A 16224-nucleotide genomic window follows, 5' to 3' on the forward strand; every position below is an offset into this window, starting at 1 on the left:
AAAAAATTAAACACTCAAATTGTTGGTGTCCTCAATATGTCATCAGCAATTGGTTCTACAAGTAGCTGCTAAAGAAGAGACACATAGCTGTGATTTATTATTTTTTCCACTAACTGGTATGCCAGTTCTCTGAAAATGGGCATGGTATCTGATGTAATATTTAAATAATATATTTTTTCCCATGTTTTAATTGCTGTATCACTATGGACAAGTAAAGAACTACACCAAGTGCACACATATGATATGAGAACATAAATATACAACAGTAATAGGGTTGGCTCATGTGGGTTATCATGTGTAACATGTGGGTTATCATGTGTAACAGCATTTGAGTTTGGATCAGGCACATAGTTTTAAAAGCAAACCTCCAGAACACCCCTACTTAGAACACCTGGTTTGCCTCACAGAGAGTATGAACTAGAGTTCAGTAATGTGTTCCAGTTAATAGTAGACATTCATTTTAACAGATCAGATTAGAGCTAGCCTGAAGCTACTCCTAATACCTGGATTTCAATTGTTTCACCCTAAATTTTTTTCCTACTGGATCATACACTTACTAATGAAGACAGAGAGATGAAGGGCAGCTAGTTCCCTGCCTTTGCTTGCACAGACCTGATTTATTTTAAACCTTCTAGAGAGTGTTTCGAATTTAGAAAATACATATGAATGCCCAAATTTTACAAGGTTTTCCTAATTCAGTTTACTGTTAAAGTCCGTGAAAGAAAAAGAATCCTAGCTACCATGGTTACTAAGACACTAAGATGCAGACTGTGAAAAAGACAGGCATGTGTTAAAGGATGGGAAATTTACCATAGTATATATAATAAATGTTTCTGATCCTTCAAGATACAGTAGAGCAGCTGAGCAATTAAGCCACTACCCAAGACATTTATTTTAAAATGCTTCCTATGAATCTTCCTTGTTAACAATGCCCCTCTGTCCACTCAACCATCTGTTTTCTCAGCAGGCAGCTCTTTTCCCCCTGCACCCACAGGCTGAGCCTGACACTCCTGAATCTGCAGACAGGATCCACTGGGCCCCTGCTTCCATCTGCATCTGCAGGACCTGCTGACAAGGCCACAGTTTGGACTGCTCCTGGGACATCCTTGTCCCTTCTCCCATTGCAGATGCTCTGCACAGTCAGGAACAGTATTGGTCTCACAGCTGTGCCTTGTCTCACATCTGCAAGCAGAGATAACCCAACACCCAGGTCAGAGAAGAACTTCCTTACTCCTAAGGTAGAATAATAGAGTTCCCTTTCAAAAAGGACCTTCCTAGTGGAAAGGAAGGTTTTGGGCCTTCTCTTCCCCAAAGCACATTTAAAAAATGCCAGATCTCAAATGTTTAATCACATTCCACTCACTGGAGTATTTGTCAAGTTGGTAAAGATCACCTTGGATTGTCCCCATATGCAAAGCCTGTAACTTACCAGATAGTGATACTCTCTCACTGGCTTGTTGCTTGCAATGCTCAGCTCAAAAGGCTTCCCAGCCTAGGAAAAGCACACAGTTCATATGGATGAGTATGGAAAAACCATAAGTAACTAGGCTTTAATCGAGGCAAGTTTTGTCTCAGACTGTACCTTTATATCCTGGCTCTTTGTTTTAACCTGGAGGTAAGTCTGACTGGGGGAGCTGAACACATCATAAACACCTATGTCCGTCTTACTGCTGAGGAACTCTGCCTGCAAGACAGTGCAAAAAAAACCTCTTAACAAAACAGCAAAATCTGTGGTGTTCATTTATGTGGTACAGCTTACAAGAGCACGGCAGCCGTAGCAAAAGTCCGCTTTATGCTTTGGGTATCTGGGGTTATTTCCTTTGATATCATGGTGCAATTATTAAATGCAATTATTTGACAGGATCTCTAACTTTCTTTACAGCTGTAACATGAAGTAACAAAAATATCAATAGGTGACAGGTCATCTGTTGCAGATAGCAGGACAGCATATCACTGATCCCAGCCCAGGCAATTTAGTGTGTCAACACTCCAAAGCAACATGCTACAAAGCAGTACCTGAACTCTCAGAGTTTTGGTATCAGACAGGATTGGAAATTCAACATCAATTACTCCATTTGCTGGAACTGTGTAGTTCAGGATATGGACTGTCAGATTTCTCTCCTCTGTTGCCTCATTTTCCAGGTGAGAAAGTGAAGAGTGATGGAAAAGCAGGTCTGACTCTTGTGCAGTGATTGTTACAAGATTCTGCCTCTCTTCAGCTGTCAGCTGGTTGCTATCAGAACGCGACACCTTTAGCTAAACAAAAAGAAAGAAAACACTTATCAAACCCACCAAACAGGGTAAAGTAAACATAGCATGTAACAATGTATTTGCACTCACATCACATTAAAAAAAATAATGCATCCTTAGATTTTTTACAAATTGATAGCTTTATTTCTGTTCCCTAGTAAGCACTGCAACTAGGCAAATCAGGCAAGAACAAAATTATTCATAACTCCAGGGAATAAAAAAAGAGTAAAAGCAAAGTAAATGGACCTGAAAGGAGATGTTGCATTTCAGCTCTCACAATTACTCTTCTATTTGAAAATGTTTGTGTCTCAAGTAAATTATACATATCCTACCTACAGTCTGAATACCTAATTTTATCACTTGCATTTCACCATCACAAGAAAGGGAAATCTAACATTTAAATACGGTAGGAAAATTAGTCAGATGAGCAGAGATAGTGCTGAGTCAGATGTTTTTACGAATTCATCAAATGAGTTGAAGACTGAAACCAGGCCCAAAACTGACAGCGTGCTTCTTCACTCCATCATACATCGATCAGCACTACACCTTAAAACCTTCATGCCCACATTCAAGCAGATTTTCATCCAGTAAAATCATTCTTATTCTGCATTATATACTACAAAAAAAATGAACTTTTATATTTAAATGCACTGAACTAGTATTTCCTTTTTCAGCCCATAGATGTCAGTGCATTACCAGTCCTCCTCAGCCACTATTTCCCTGTTCTCTCTCTGAAGAGTATATGCTCTTCATGTAAGATCTCCACTTTTTAGCAACAGCAGCACTGTTAATTCTCACTTCTTTGGCAGCACAACTGAAACCTTCCTGTCTGCCAGCTGCAAGAATTGACAGACGCTTCAGCTATCTCTCACTCAGTTCACCTTTGGAAGAGGACTAAAAAACAGGTGGATTCAAACTGGGATGCTGGCAAAGAAAATGGAAAGCACAAAAACCAAAAGCCCAAATGATCAGGCTAACATACAGCTACATCTTGAGCCAATCCACTCTGGAAGAGTATATTCAGCCTAAATCACTGCTGTTTAGGTCACATTTCTATACAGTAAAGGCTCAAGAATTGTAAAATTAACTCCCCTTTTCAAGCAAAATGCAGTGATAAAATATGCAACCTCTGCAAAATGTAGAAATACTGAATGCAGATGAAGGACAGAATGAAGAACATAAAATATTTCTATGAGTGGACTGCAGATGGCATGAAAAAGACAGAAGGCAGAAACAACACTTTCACTTGAAAGCAATGTGGTTTGATGAGTTTTAACTGAGTTAAGTAAAAGTTGTTTAAATATACAAATTCACTATATAAAGTATATATTTGTATGTGTGTATGTGTGCATATACATATATATAGTTACTTAGATATACAAATAGTATAAAGAGGTTTGAAAGTTAATAACTAATTTGTTGTTTCAAAGCACAGTCAAAAATAACAGCTAGGGAAGATTTCTCTTCCATAAGAATGCTGATAACTATACACAAATACATCCTACCAAGATTACAGCATTCCCTGCCACTTTACCCTTTTCTAGAGCAAATGCCTCCAAGTTTAGTATTTGCTGATATGTATTGTGAAAAAAGAGAGAATTTGAAAAGAAATTTGTAAACTACACTTAAAAATGCAAGGCAAACTCTGCTATCTAAACATAGAGAAGTCATATTTGTTTATCCACAGATGATAATCAGACAAAACAACTTACAGTAGCTATGAAGTTCAGAGAAGGCTTTATAACTCTAGTGTAGTCCAGAAATTCAATAAAATAGTCACTTTGCTTTGGAAATATGATGGTACTTGAATTTTGGGAGATTCCTGTTGAATAATTGTAGGTGTTTAGACAACATGCACTTAACACATGTATTACTTTAGCAGTGATACAATTTACTGCCCATGACTTGGAAATGATTCTATCACATTTTTCACCATTTCTGCCCCATCATTCTTCATCCTTCTAGCTGAGCATCAGCATAAAAGTGGAATATACACGGGTACTGCCTGCCACAATGCAATATAAGATATACCACACAGGGCTCCACTCACACAGACTGTGTCTGAAGGACACAAGGAAGAAATTCATTAAATCCCTAATCAGCCAGCTTCACCTTGCTGGGGTTTCTACACGAAGTCTCTAATGAAACCGAGTTTCTGGTACATGCATACATTTTGTACACATGATTGTTTTTTCTAATGTGGAAGGTACAGTGGAACATGAACTCACAAAAAACCCTCAGATTGCAAATCAGTCCACCTAGAAGAGGCTAGACTGTGGACAAGCTAGGACCAGGGAACTCTTTCTAATAATGTGGCTTACAAATACACAACATCAGGTAAGTTTATGATTAAAGTCAAGTTTGTGAAATTCAGGCTAATGCTAGCAATTCTTTATGACTGCTTTTCTCACCAAAAATGATCAGTCACTGACTTTAAGCTCCCATCAGAATGTGTTTCTTGGTTATTTAATAAATCATTTAGCACAGTACTGAGTTAACAGCTGGTTAAACTATTAAGTTTCCAGGCAAGCAACATTCAGATAATATATTTGAATGTGGATGTGCTGACATCAGTACATGATATGTTTCCAGAGCTCCAACCTCTTCCACACAGCAGTAAGGCACTCTGGATTTCTGTCAGAAGAGCTCCCACAGCCACACACCTGTGAGTGACTCAGTCACCACCGCGATCATTTCTATCGGCTCCGTGAAATCGCTGTCAGCTTGGTGCCACAACTGCTCGGCATGCAAGTTCTGCAACATCAGCTTGTTACAGGTTACATTCACAGACCCATTTATCTGCAAGGTAGGAAAAAATAACTCTTGAGTCAGAAAACCCAAGGACACTTTTCTGTCTACTATAGCTTATTTCTGGTTAAGTCCTCTAACTCTCTCCACATACAAGTTTTGCAGTGCAAACAACAGAAAATTATGAACAGTGACCCTTTATTTTTTTGCTGTCAGCAGCCATTTTTATTAAATCCAGTAGAAGTTCACTACTTTTTTAGAGGCAAGAATGCTTTATGGAAAAAGTTACTTTTTTTTCCTAATTTCTAGAATTATCCACTTCTACATGGCTAGCGCAGTGGGACCTAAGCTTTACAGAAAAATACAATGAACAAGTTCCTGCCTGAGGAGAGGGGTATACCCTATTCAGCATCTGAGCTCAGAGTTTCTGTAGACTAAGTGCTGCTGAAGACTCTGAAGTCAGACAGTGGCTGAAGCGAGCAAACAGAAAATTACAGTCACTTCATGTAGCAAAAATTTATCCTTTTTTAACAGTCCACGTCTTAAAACTAAAATGTTCTGTTTTGCAACAAGAGTGCAACAAATCTATCACCTCTTTTAAGAGGTTTTCAATCACCTCTTCAGATTGAAACTTTGTGTCTTTCTACATTTCATGCTTCAGGTTACAATTAGTGCAGCAGCTCAAATGTAATTGCTGGCAATTAGTAGGCAAAATGCTTTGGTTTCTACCATGCTAGAGCTCCACCTAGACAACTGGAGTGTTCTCCTCCAGCGTTGTGACACAGGGCTCAGTATGCAGGGGCAGACACAGAGCATTCCTGAGCATGGGTCCTCCAGCACCTATGCAGCTTCTAGAAAATTTTTATACCTGGGTAATTTGGTACACTCCAAAATAACCTCCAGGCACAAGTAAATGGAGCACAGCTGCCAAGTATCATTCCCAACAAGCAGTCTGAATGTAGATGCTTTAGGCTGGAAATTAAAGAGAATTTAACACTCTCCAGCTGAACTTGGCATTCAGGAATGATTCCAAGCATCATTTAACCCACAACAGGACACAGACTTAAAGAAAATACTAAGAGATGACTCACCTCCATTGTTGTTGTTATATTTCTCTTGTTTGTCCAGTAAGAAACAGAAAGGCAAGTGATTGTTACAGTTCCCTTTACTGGCTTTCCATATGTGTACCTGAAACACATCAGGCGAAGTCAAACAACACACCACCCGCCAGTACATGGGCTCCTGAAGAGCTCTCAAGGCAAAAGATCATATTAAAATCTTATTTTCTGGCCTCAGACATGGGCAGAACACATTTCTACTTTGAAACATGGAGTTCGCCATACTGAAACCAGTTTAGAAAAACTAAACCTGGAAGCCCAAAATCTGGAGAAGATACACAGTGCTGCTCTTTCCACTACACGAGCTCTACAAACCTATTAAAATTATCATGGACTGTATGACGTACAAAAGTTAACTATACTAAGCTAAAAGCAAGTTATTGAACAGAACACTGATGTAGCATCATAACTAATATGCAGTAGAGTTAAAATGGGATGTGGGAAGTGTAAGTATTTTGCTTACCAAATACTGCTAACACAAATGGAGATATCTCCAGATATTGTAGTTTTAATATAATAATTATTACTATTTATTTAGTAATCACAGTCTAAAGAAATCATTGCAAACAACATCCAGCTGTGGTAAATCTGCAAAGTGTAACACACTCCCTTCTTAGTATGACAGTAGCAACCTGCAGTCACTGAGCAGCAATAAAATAAAATTTTGTATAAATGTTTCCAAGTTATACTTAAAAGAAACCTCAACATTATCACATTGAAACAGAGAAGTGAAGGAGGGGAGGAATTACATGAGGACAGACAGGACACCTAAAATCATTCTAGTCCTCAGCAGTAATACATGCAGGTGTGGTAACTTTAAAGTACTTTAAGTCACTATGCAGCCACTTAAGTAATATCAAAGCTGAAAAGCAGAAAGAAAGAAAAATCAAACAGCATAGTTACAGGAACAACTCTGATAACACTGTCTGGCATTCAAACTCAGTCTAAGCAGACCTTATTATTAATTACTATAAGATGCCATTAACCTTGAAATTAAGGTTAATTTTGCCATTGGGCAGCATCCCTGTACTTAACTTGATCTAATAACAATCCAGAAAAGAAAATGGGCTTTATGACCTCTACAAGTTGTATAAAGAGGTATTATGTCTCTAAAAAACAGTCATCAGGAATCAAATCATTTTCTACAAATAATTACGATGTATCAGTAAAACTCTGTCACTGCTGGGATTCAACCTCAGATGCTTCACTGGCATCTAAGTATGAATTTCTTGCAGCAAACAGGTACAGTTTCAAACACCTTATGAGTATACCAAATGAAAGGGACAAGTGTCCTGGGGAAGACCAAAACAACCTAAGAAATCAAATATTAGCTGGCATATAATGAATTCCAAAATCAAAGTAGAATGGGGGAAAAAAAAGTGAGGAAAACTTTTTTTAAATTGCCCCTTAGGAGATTCACAGAATCATAGAATGGTTTGAGATGGAAGGGATCTTAAGGGTCATATAATTCTAACCCCCTTGCCATGTACAGGGATGCCTCCCACTAGATCAGGTTGCTCAGGGCTCCATCCAACCCGGCATTGATAGTTTGTAATATCAGGTTGCATGGGCTCTATAGAAAGAAATGTTTTCTCAAAGTCCAAACATTTAATTTAAATAGCCTGCTAAACAATGATTTCTGCATTTAACTTGTAAACTGAGTGCTTCTTCAGAAGGTATGTATTTTAAGGCATTAGATAACCCACAAAAGACCCTTTATTTAGGTCTTCTTGGATGGATCTATCAGGTAGCTCTATCTGGCTTTCATCTCCAAAAATAAAATTAATTTCTGAGATTAATGTGTAGTAATTTTTTGTCTAGATATTTGCTCAGCTGAAAAATAAAATATTATTTACACAGTAGTCTACACTGAAGCCTCTTCTGAATTTCTCAAACGCTTTTAATTCTTTACCTATTTATGGCTATAGGTATTTTGATATGAGAAACCTATGCTTGAAATCTGCAGTGCTGATTTATTGGAACAAGGAGGATGTTAATAGAAGTTTGCCTAATTTTCCAAGTTGTCTAAAAAATACAGCTACTGTACCTACATATCTTAACATGGCAAATTGGAGAGTACCATAAAATAACATAACTACCATAAGAACAAAAAAAAAAAAAAAGCATCAAAATACATATTACAAGTAAGAAACTTAAGAAATTTTCAAATAAGGTAGCTGAAAATGTATAGCTATAGTCTGGAACTACGTTTACCAGACCAAAAGAACTTACTAGAAGTCTGAAAATCTACAGAATCTTGTTACAACAAAATCCAGTAACTAGAAGCAGATACTAGCCAACTAATTTTGAATAGATGGGGCTTCATTAGCATTCTATTTTTTACTTTGACACTTAGAGAACACAATAAGTTTCTTAAGAGTGAGGGTGACAACAGTATCAGTGATTTACTTACTTTGCAGAGACAACACCAGTTACATCTTCATCTCTCAAAGAGTAGTATAAGGGAGTTGTTATCATGACATCAAATTTTGGTAAAACTATAAAAAAATCACAAGAAGCATTAAATTCACTGAAGGAAAATTTCTTTTTTTTAAGTAACAAGGGTAGAACACGTAATTTGATAAAGACTACTAGTTCCTAAGTTTCCTAATAAAAGGTATGGTGCATTTTTAAGCCAACTGCCCGACTATGAGTTTTTGTTGAAAGGAGAAAAAAGCATCATAAGAACAGCTCACATATAAGCTTCTGAGTCTGAAAAATAGAACATTTAGCTTATTTAGCCTTTACATCAGCAAGCTTCACAACCAAATACTATACAGATATTTTGGGAGCAGATAAACAGGGCAGCTCATAAGATATGATTTTTTGTCAGCCTCAGAGAAGCCAAAGGTTTGGAAATTTAACTTTCTGTGAGTATTTAAAATGTTCATGTCAGACAAGGGAAGCCAGTGTAAATTAATGGAGAATCACTACTAATTTTGGTCACTACTAAATAACACTTACCATATTCCATCACTTTAAATCTTTGATAATGAACTTGACCCTATTGAAAAAAATTCATATGAGAATATACATACAATTGTGGTTACATTAGTAAATTTAACATACCTTCTTGGCCAAATCCCACCCATATTCAAGTTAAACTACAATTTATGAAATGGTGTGATTTTAAATCATGGCTCAATCACTATCAGCTCCTGTAGAGACCAGCAATACATTTTTACAGAACAGAGGGACACAGAAGTTAATGTGAAGCAGAATCTGAGTATTTATCACGAACAGCTTGTGCAGCTTCCAGTCTGAAGACATCTATCTACGTATGTCTGGTTTCTCTACTAAAAAAATTGAATACCTGAGCTAGTTATCATAAAACTACCTAGCATAAGTAGTCACACTCATCATCATAAAACATGACTGACATACCAGCACCGTCTTTGCTAGCACATCTTAAATTAGCTTGTACAAACAAGAAGCTCCTACAGAGTCTATCTAGTGGATGAAACTATTTCTAAACCTTTTATAATCTAGTGATTCTACATTTACTCAAAAGGTGGCTGCAGTTTTGTTACAGTCCACAGCTATACTTACTTCAGCAGAGATACCCTTGTGTTTTATGCTCTTGTCTCAGCTATTTGTTACTTAAAATCAAGGAAAGAAATCAAGGAACTACATAATGTGCTGTTACTTGTGTTCTCTTTTATTTTCCTATTTTTCTACATTTTTCACTCATTTCCTCCAGGAGGGAAAAGAAAAATGAATATGGATAACCAATTGTCAGGAATCAAGATGCATCAGATAGGAATGACTGTAGCAAGGGAGGATAAACTGAGAACTCCTATGGTAAAAACCCTAGGACCAGGACCTAAAATGGAAACAATTATGAATTTTTGTTACCTGATCAACAACTTTGCAAGTTAAGCACCTCAGACCAAACCTGTATTTACACACCTCCTAGCAAAATACTCCTATCAAAGTAAAAATCAGATTGCTGCTAATGTGATGATTAAGTCACTGATCACCAAAATAACTGACATATATTCCTAGGTTTGAAAATATACACGCAGATTTAGCTATTTTCACAACATTTTTGCAAATCGTAATATTTGCAAGGCAAAATGCTACAGCATGGACATGCATAAATCAGTCCACAATCAGATTACTATCAGGTAGTCTTAGGAAGATGTATCTTAGGGAAATGTCCTGCAGTGAATTCATCTCACGTCTTGTTCCCTGTACAGCTTTTATTTCCAATACTAAGTATCTAATTTATTTGCCATAAAGCAAACCCTGAACAAAATGTTACCCCAGACAGCACAGTTAAAAACCATCTCCCTTGAATATAAAATATTGTTTCCTATTATCTTAGAAGTAAAAATAAAAATGCTTAAAGTACAATTAAAAACTAAGATAAGTGTAAGTAGTAGAAAACAGAGATTACAGTGAGACTAGTACTCCTGGCTGCATCTTCTCTAAAATGACAAGCTTTGTGACAGAAATCAAGCAGTGCTTGATAGTTCAGGGAAAGGCAAAGACCCTACTTGGTCATCTTGATGATGTGAATACCAAGCCAGATTTTCCACTGACACATTTTTTAGCCAAGCTGGTCTGATGTAGGACAAGTAACAGCATTTCAACCACTCTATCATTTTAGTTCATTCGGGCAAGGCTATCTCTCTGGCATATTGTTCAAATATACCGAAGTGGAAGTTGTTAAACCAGTTTCCAGCAACAGTGGCTTTTGAGACAAGCAGTTAGTCAGTTAGTTATATATGCACAACCCAAGAGAGATTTTTAGAGGTTTTCTTTAAGATAGGAAAACAACACCAAGCCTATTCCATTTTTTCCAGAGCTGCTTCATTCTAGTACAGGTTTGTCTTCCATGCCTTCTCCTGCTTCTTAACTACACTCACCCTTCCAGACTAACAACATTTTGCTCTAAATCAGCATTTCTTAAACTGCAGAACACCTACTGCATTCTATGCCAATCACCCAGAGTAAGAAAACAGTGGCAAAGGGATCCATAGAAGTGCTCTGGGATGATGAGGATAAGCCTTTCTGCAGGGAAGCCTTAGATGCTGTGTATCCTAACATCCAAGAATCCCTAAAAACTACAGTCCAGATTCTGCTCTGCTGTCATGAACTGCCCTGTTTTAATTCACTGGGTCTGATCCAATGAAAGTGAGGTCACAGGAACCATTCCCCACAGATTTTTTTTTCTTCTTCGGCAACTGAAAGTCCCTGAAATTAACCTGGTCTGGTTCCATTTTCTTATTTGTTTCTGACATTGACATGCATTGCTGCTAGAGCACAGGGGAAGACTCTGGGTGTGGTCCAGGGCTTTGCCTTGGAAAAGCACAGTGCTGGCACCGGCTGCATTCCTGGGGCTGCCTCATTGTCTCACAGGCCCTGTCAGGAGCACTCTTCTGCCTTGGCTGTGCAGCTAAATAAAACAGACTTCTGTCTAGACAGAAATAACAGAAGCACTTCACGATCACTTCCATGCTTTGTTTTCACATGCAAGAAGCAAACACCAAAATGAAATTCTGTTCAAATTCAATAGTGCCGTCTCCAGAAATTAGTCAGGGTCCCACCAGTGTCACCACTATTTATTATTTTCTTAATATCTGTGTACATTTGCAAACTACTGAATACTCAGGCAAAGGCTTTATGTACAGTCTGATTTTGAAGAAGTGTGACACATTTTTCAAGCAACTATATATACAACACTAAATTTAACCCATCAAATGTGAAATCCATAACTGATCTAGCATAAAACATGACAGAATTCGCTGTGGCTACACTGCAACGTATATTAAACCTCAAAAGCTAAAAAATTCAACATGTAAAGTATATAATCATTCCCAGTTGATTCTGAAAGTTTGCTTTACAGCTGAAGCTTTAAAAAAAAAAGTAATACTTTTAAAAATATTTTGGAAAGCTCTTGTTGCACCTGAAACATTACTACTCTTCAATATTTGATCATAAATTTATCCATAACAACTTCCATAAATTAGATTACAAAATGCCATTTAACCAGAAACAACTTCTGGTTGGAGGTGCATGCTACAAAAACTCAGCAACTAGAAGTCTTTCAGCAACAGGAAATATAAGATATCCAACTAAAATAAAAGGTAGAGACTTGGAAACCAGACCGTAATTACTCTGTCTTGAGTTTTCCTGGAACAGCTGTGCTAACACCTGAACTTTTATTAAAAATACTACAGGATGTTTAACAGCAGCAAGCAGCCAAAACCTGATTTAAAACAGAATTCAGAGGAAGCACTTCCAAAAATCAAGACTCAGTACACTTGGAAACTGATCTGTAATCATGAGAAAGGAAACGTTATTTAATCACTTAACAATTCTTGAAAGACAAGAGGGAAACTGAGAAAGAAAGGCTGGCTATTTAACTAGAAAGCCCAGGTCATGGCACCAGGATAGCTAAGTCATACATAGATCAGTCTGGGTTTGCCATATGAAGATGTTCCTAAAGCCTCAACAGATCCATAAGCTGGCTGGATGCCATCCAGAGCCAGAGCTGGCAGTACTAGTTAAGGAGAGGAAGACATATCTGTTAAAAATCCCAGTCATATACTAAGCCTTCCTTAGCAGTAAATCTAAGTTCTCAGTGGCCTCTCTTATCAGGAAGAATCTGAAAGAGCCTGAAAGTAAACGTAAAAATTTCTGTGTGGGACTTGGAGTTGCTGTTCTATTCCCAAAGGATAAGCACTGTAAGAATAGCCATTTTTATTGGACACCATGATATAAAACCTTTTTTTTTTTCCTTATGTATAATATACACTTTTTTTTCTCCCCTATCTTAATTTTCAATTCAAAGAGTTTAAATGCCAAAAGGAACAATTTAGCCTGATCTCCATTTAACACAATTTTGCTACCTTTGTATTCAGCTACTCCAGCAATCTATGTTGTTATAATGCATCTTCCATAAAGGCAAGAATAGAGAACACCTAGGGAACTGCATCAACCAGGACAGCCAGGAGTGACACTATGTCTTGAGCTGACACCTAAGGCCCTTTTAACTATCAATTCTCAATGGAGTGTACTGAGAATTTGTCCGGACCCTTTTTGATCCCATTTAAATTTTCAGCATTCACAATAACTGCCAGTGCTGTGCTCTGCAGCTCAGTTATGGTGTTTCAGTCATTTTGAAATCACTCTTTACCTCCCCTACCTGATGCCCTTTAGCTATATGTTGAAACAGACAGGAACAAAACATTCTCTGTTTACTTTCTCCGTGTTATTCATGACTTGAGAGACATTCTCACTCTGACATATATTTTCCAAGATCATTAACCTTCTGTAGCATGGCTAAAATTTAGAATACAATCAACTACACTCTACTAAGGTTTCACTCCAGTTGTCTCCCAGCTGTTTCATTAGCCCAGATGAATTTACAAAGCATTTTTCTTTCAACTTTTCAATTTTTTTTTCTTTTTGGTTTTATTTCAGGAGGGAATGGCACTCATTCAGATCCTGAAAACAGCTGCCACAATTCCTTCATCAATTATCTCCTAATTTCAGCATTATTCAAGCCTTTGCAGAAAGGCCAAGCAGCACTTCACAAACACTTTTTGCTTGGCATTTGAGCTGTTGAAGGAGCCCACCACTGCCACCAGCCTTTGCCTCCAGGTCCGAGCCACGCTTCCCCAACTGCTGAAGAGCACCTACAATAGCTGTGAGTGGGGATGGCTTCCCAGCTGGATCAATGAACTGGTCTGGTCTAGGCCAAGAAAAACACAAATGCTTTTCAGTTTGGGTCACTTCCCCACTGCACTTTGAGTCTCAGCCTGACTACAGCTGCTTCAGAATGGCTGAGAGGCCACTGAGAGGCAGGGAATGGGAAGGAGTGGCAGAGCACAGGGAGGAGCGCAGGAACAACTTCATACATTTTTCCCATCACAGACAACAGCAACAACTCCACACCCACATGACAAAGTGTTTGAAAAATCCAGTCCTGACATTCACTTGAGCACCACCCTCATATGCCTAAGCCCATAGAAATCTATCAAACATATAACTGGTACTGGCAAATGTTGCTCCAAAGCAATACATGATCATGTGAGCTTTTCTCCTCTCTACCCATCATCTCCCCCATTATGTAACATTAAGCAATCCTGTTTATACTTGCTAAATGTCTCTGAACAGCCACTGCAAGCCAAATAGGAAATGCAGTTCCCAAATTATAGGTACTAAAAAGAAGGCTGAATAACCCTGACACACAGAGTTTTGAACAGCTAAACCTCCAGCTATTTTTGAAACATGTTCCATGGTGTATGAGCAGTGCAACAGCCTAAAGGACTGGCCTGAGAGAGCTACTACCAATAGCAACATGCAACACAGACTCACAGTTTTGTTTTGCAATAGTCCTGTATTACTAGTCATCCTTTCTATTTTACAAAGTTATTTTTTCCTCAGTAACTCATCAGTCACTGTGAGTTGCTGTGAAACACACCTAGAACTAGGCAAAGATCTATAAATAGTCTTGGTTCCTCAACCCTTGAGACACTGAGTGGCTGCACAGCGTGGTACAACAAATATCTGTGTATTTGCTTGCAAATAAATGTATGGGTATTTCACTTAAAAAGGAAAAAACTCTACTCCATGAGATCTTTCTTTTATATTAATATTACAACTCCTCACTTTTTTAATGCCATTTTTATTCCGGAACCAAAGCACAGACCTTAGGATAAAGTATGTACATGGGTTTTTGCATCCCTCCCTACAAAACCATATACTATTGAAAATCTTGTGAGGTTTGCATAGTATCTTGCCCAATATTTGACACAAGGGAAGGATTTGCTCATCTCATGATCCATGTTTATAACTGGTTTCAGCAACATAAACACAATTTTATACACATTTAGCAGAAGAAATAAATCTCACTGTGATTTGGCAATGTTAATACTCACGTTCACTTCCACTTCTATGGACCAGTCTCCTAGTGGAGGGTTCATTGATAACTGAAATTTTTTGGAAACTACACCCAAATCACCCTCCTCCATCAACCACTGCTGAATCAATTTCTTCCGAGGATCCTAGGAGAAAAGTCAAGCTGCATGTTAAATGTGAGTGGCCTTGATAGAAGACTTAGGTAGCAATACATATGATCTGTATTTGTCAGAAATTTGGAACACGTGACACAATCTAAAATCTAACAGTGCTCCTGTGGACACTTACTCGGATATATATATTCAGATACACTTGGTAAGGTTTGAGATCAGGATAGACAGTGACAATCCGGAAGAGCACATCTTGTCCTGGTTTATACATGGATTTATCAGTCTGGATGAACACGGAGGTGCTCTTTGCCATGAACATCAGGCTGGTACGGTTAGAGAAGACGTGCCGGCCATCAGCACGGCCCTCCACCAGTAATTCGTAATTCCCAGAAACACTGTTCAGAGGCAGCTTAAAAAGAAATAGTGACATTAGGCATCCAAAATATTTTTGAAAACACTATAATTTAAAAAACATTTGACATACAGGACTAATATATACCTGAATTTGTCAACTTACATAGATTATAAAAAAGAGAAAGGGGGTTTTAATCATTACTTTAATGTATTATTTCAACAATTACCAGAAAATGTCTTATCAGAAGTACAACAACACATTTCCATCTAATTTTAAATAGTAATCAGGTTTTCAAGAATTTAAGTATCTATGCATTCATATACAATTCACAGCCTTACACATGCATTGTGTAAGGCTGTGAATTGTATATGAATGCATAGATACTTAAATTGTGCTGTCTTTTTTAAGCTATTCAGAAATTTCTTTGGTTTGATATAATGGGCTAATGTTTTTCTTCATCACTTTTTGCTATGAAATTTTCCAAAAATAAAATATCTGAAGAAGGTACATGTAAGCAAGATGAGCAGGACAGTAGGAGAACTTTGCACTTGTTTTTTTATAGTCTTCAGCTTTATGTCCTATGGAATAGAAAAATCAAATACAGAATTTCTTTTTCATAAGGTGAGGTACTGCTTTTCAATAGCAACGTCATTGATTTGGTCTCATTTCACTTTCATAATTAATAATTACAGCACATACTGTGACTCATTTAGAATGTAAAATAATTTTCTTCCAAAAATATTAAGAAATAAAGGAACATAAATTTTATATG

At 37.5% G+C, this 16224-nt stretch overlaps 1 protein-coding gene across 1 annotated transcript in view; it reads right to left on the minus strand.

Moving 5' to 3' along the window:
- Window positions 1-16224, minus strand: part of CD109 (CD109 molecule) — a 71495-nt gene that overhangs the window by 37596 nt on the left and 17675 nt on the right. Inside the window, exons 4-13 of the mRNA XM_041410699.1 lie at window positions 15276-15506; window positions 15008-15133; window positions 9081-9120; window positions 8530-8614; window positions 6090-6186; window positions 4914-5049; window positions 3963-4072; window positions 2017-2256; window positions 1583-1684; window positions 1430-1492 (exon numbers count right to left, since the gene is read on the minus strand). Coding sequence (XP_041266633.1) covers window positions 1430-1492; window positions 1583-1684; window positions 2017-2256; window positions 3963-4072; window positions 4914-5049; window positions 6090-6186; window positions 8530-8614; window positions 9081-9120; window positions 15008-15133; window positions 15276-15506 — 1230 coding nt within the window. The remainder of the gene's footprint in view (window positions 1-1429; window positions 1493-1582; window positions 1685-2016; window positions 2257-3962; window positions 4073-4913; window positions 5050-6089; window positions 6187-8529; window positions 8615-9080; window positions 9121-15007; window positions 15134-15275; window positions 15507-16224) is intronic.

Source organism: Onychostruthus taczanowskii, unplaced genomic scaffold, assembly GCF_017590055.1.
Source record: "Onychostruthus taczanowskii isolate IOZ18803 unplaced genomic scaffold, ASM1759005v1 scaffold33, whole genome shotgun sequence".
NCBI lineage: Eukaryota > Metazoa > Chordata > Aves > Passeriformes > Passeridae > Onychostruthus > Onychostruthus taczanowskii.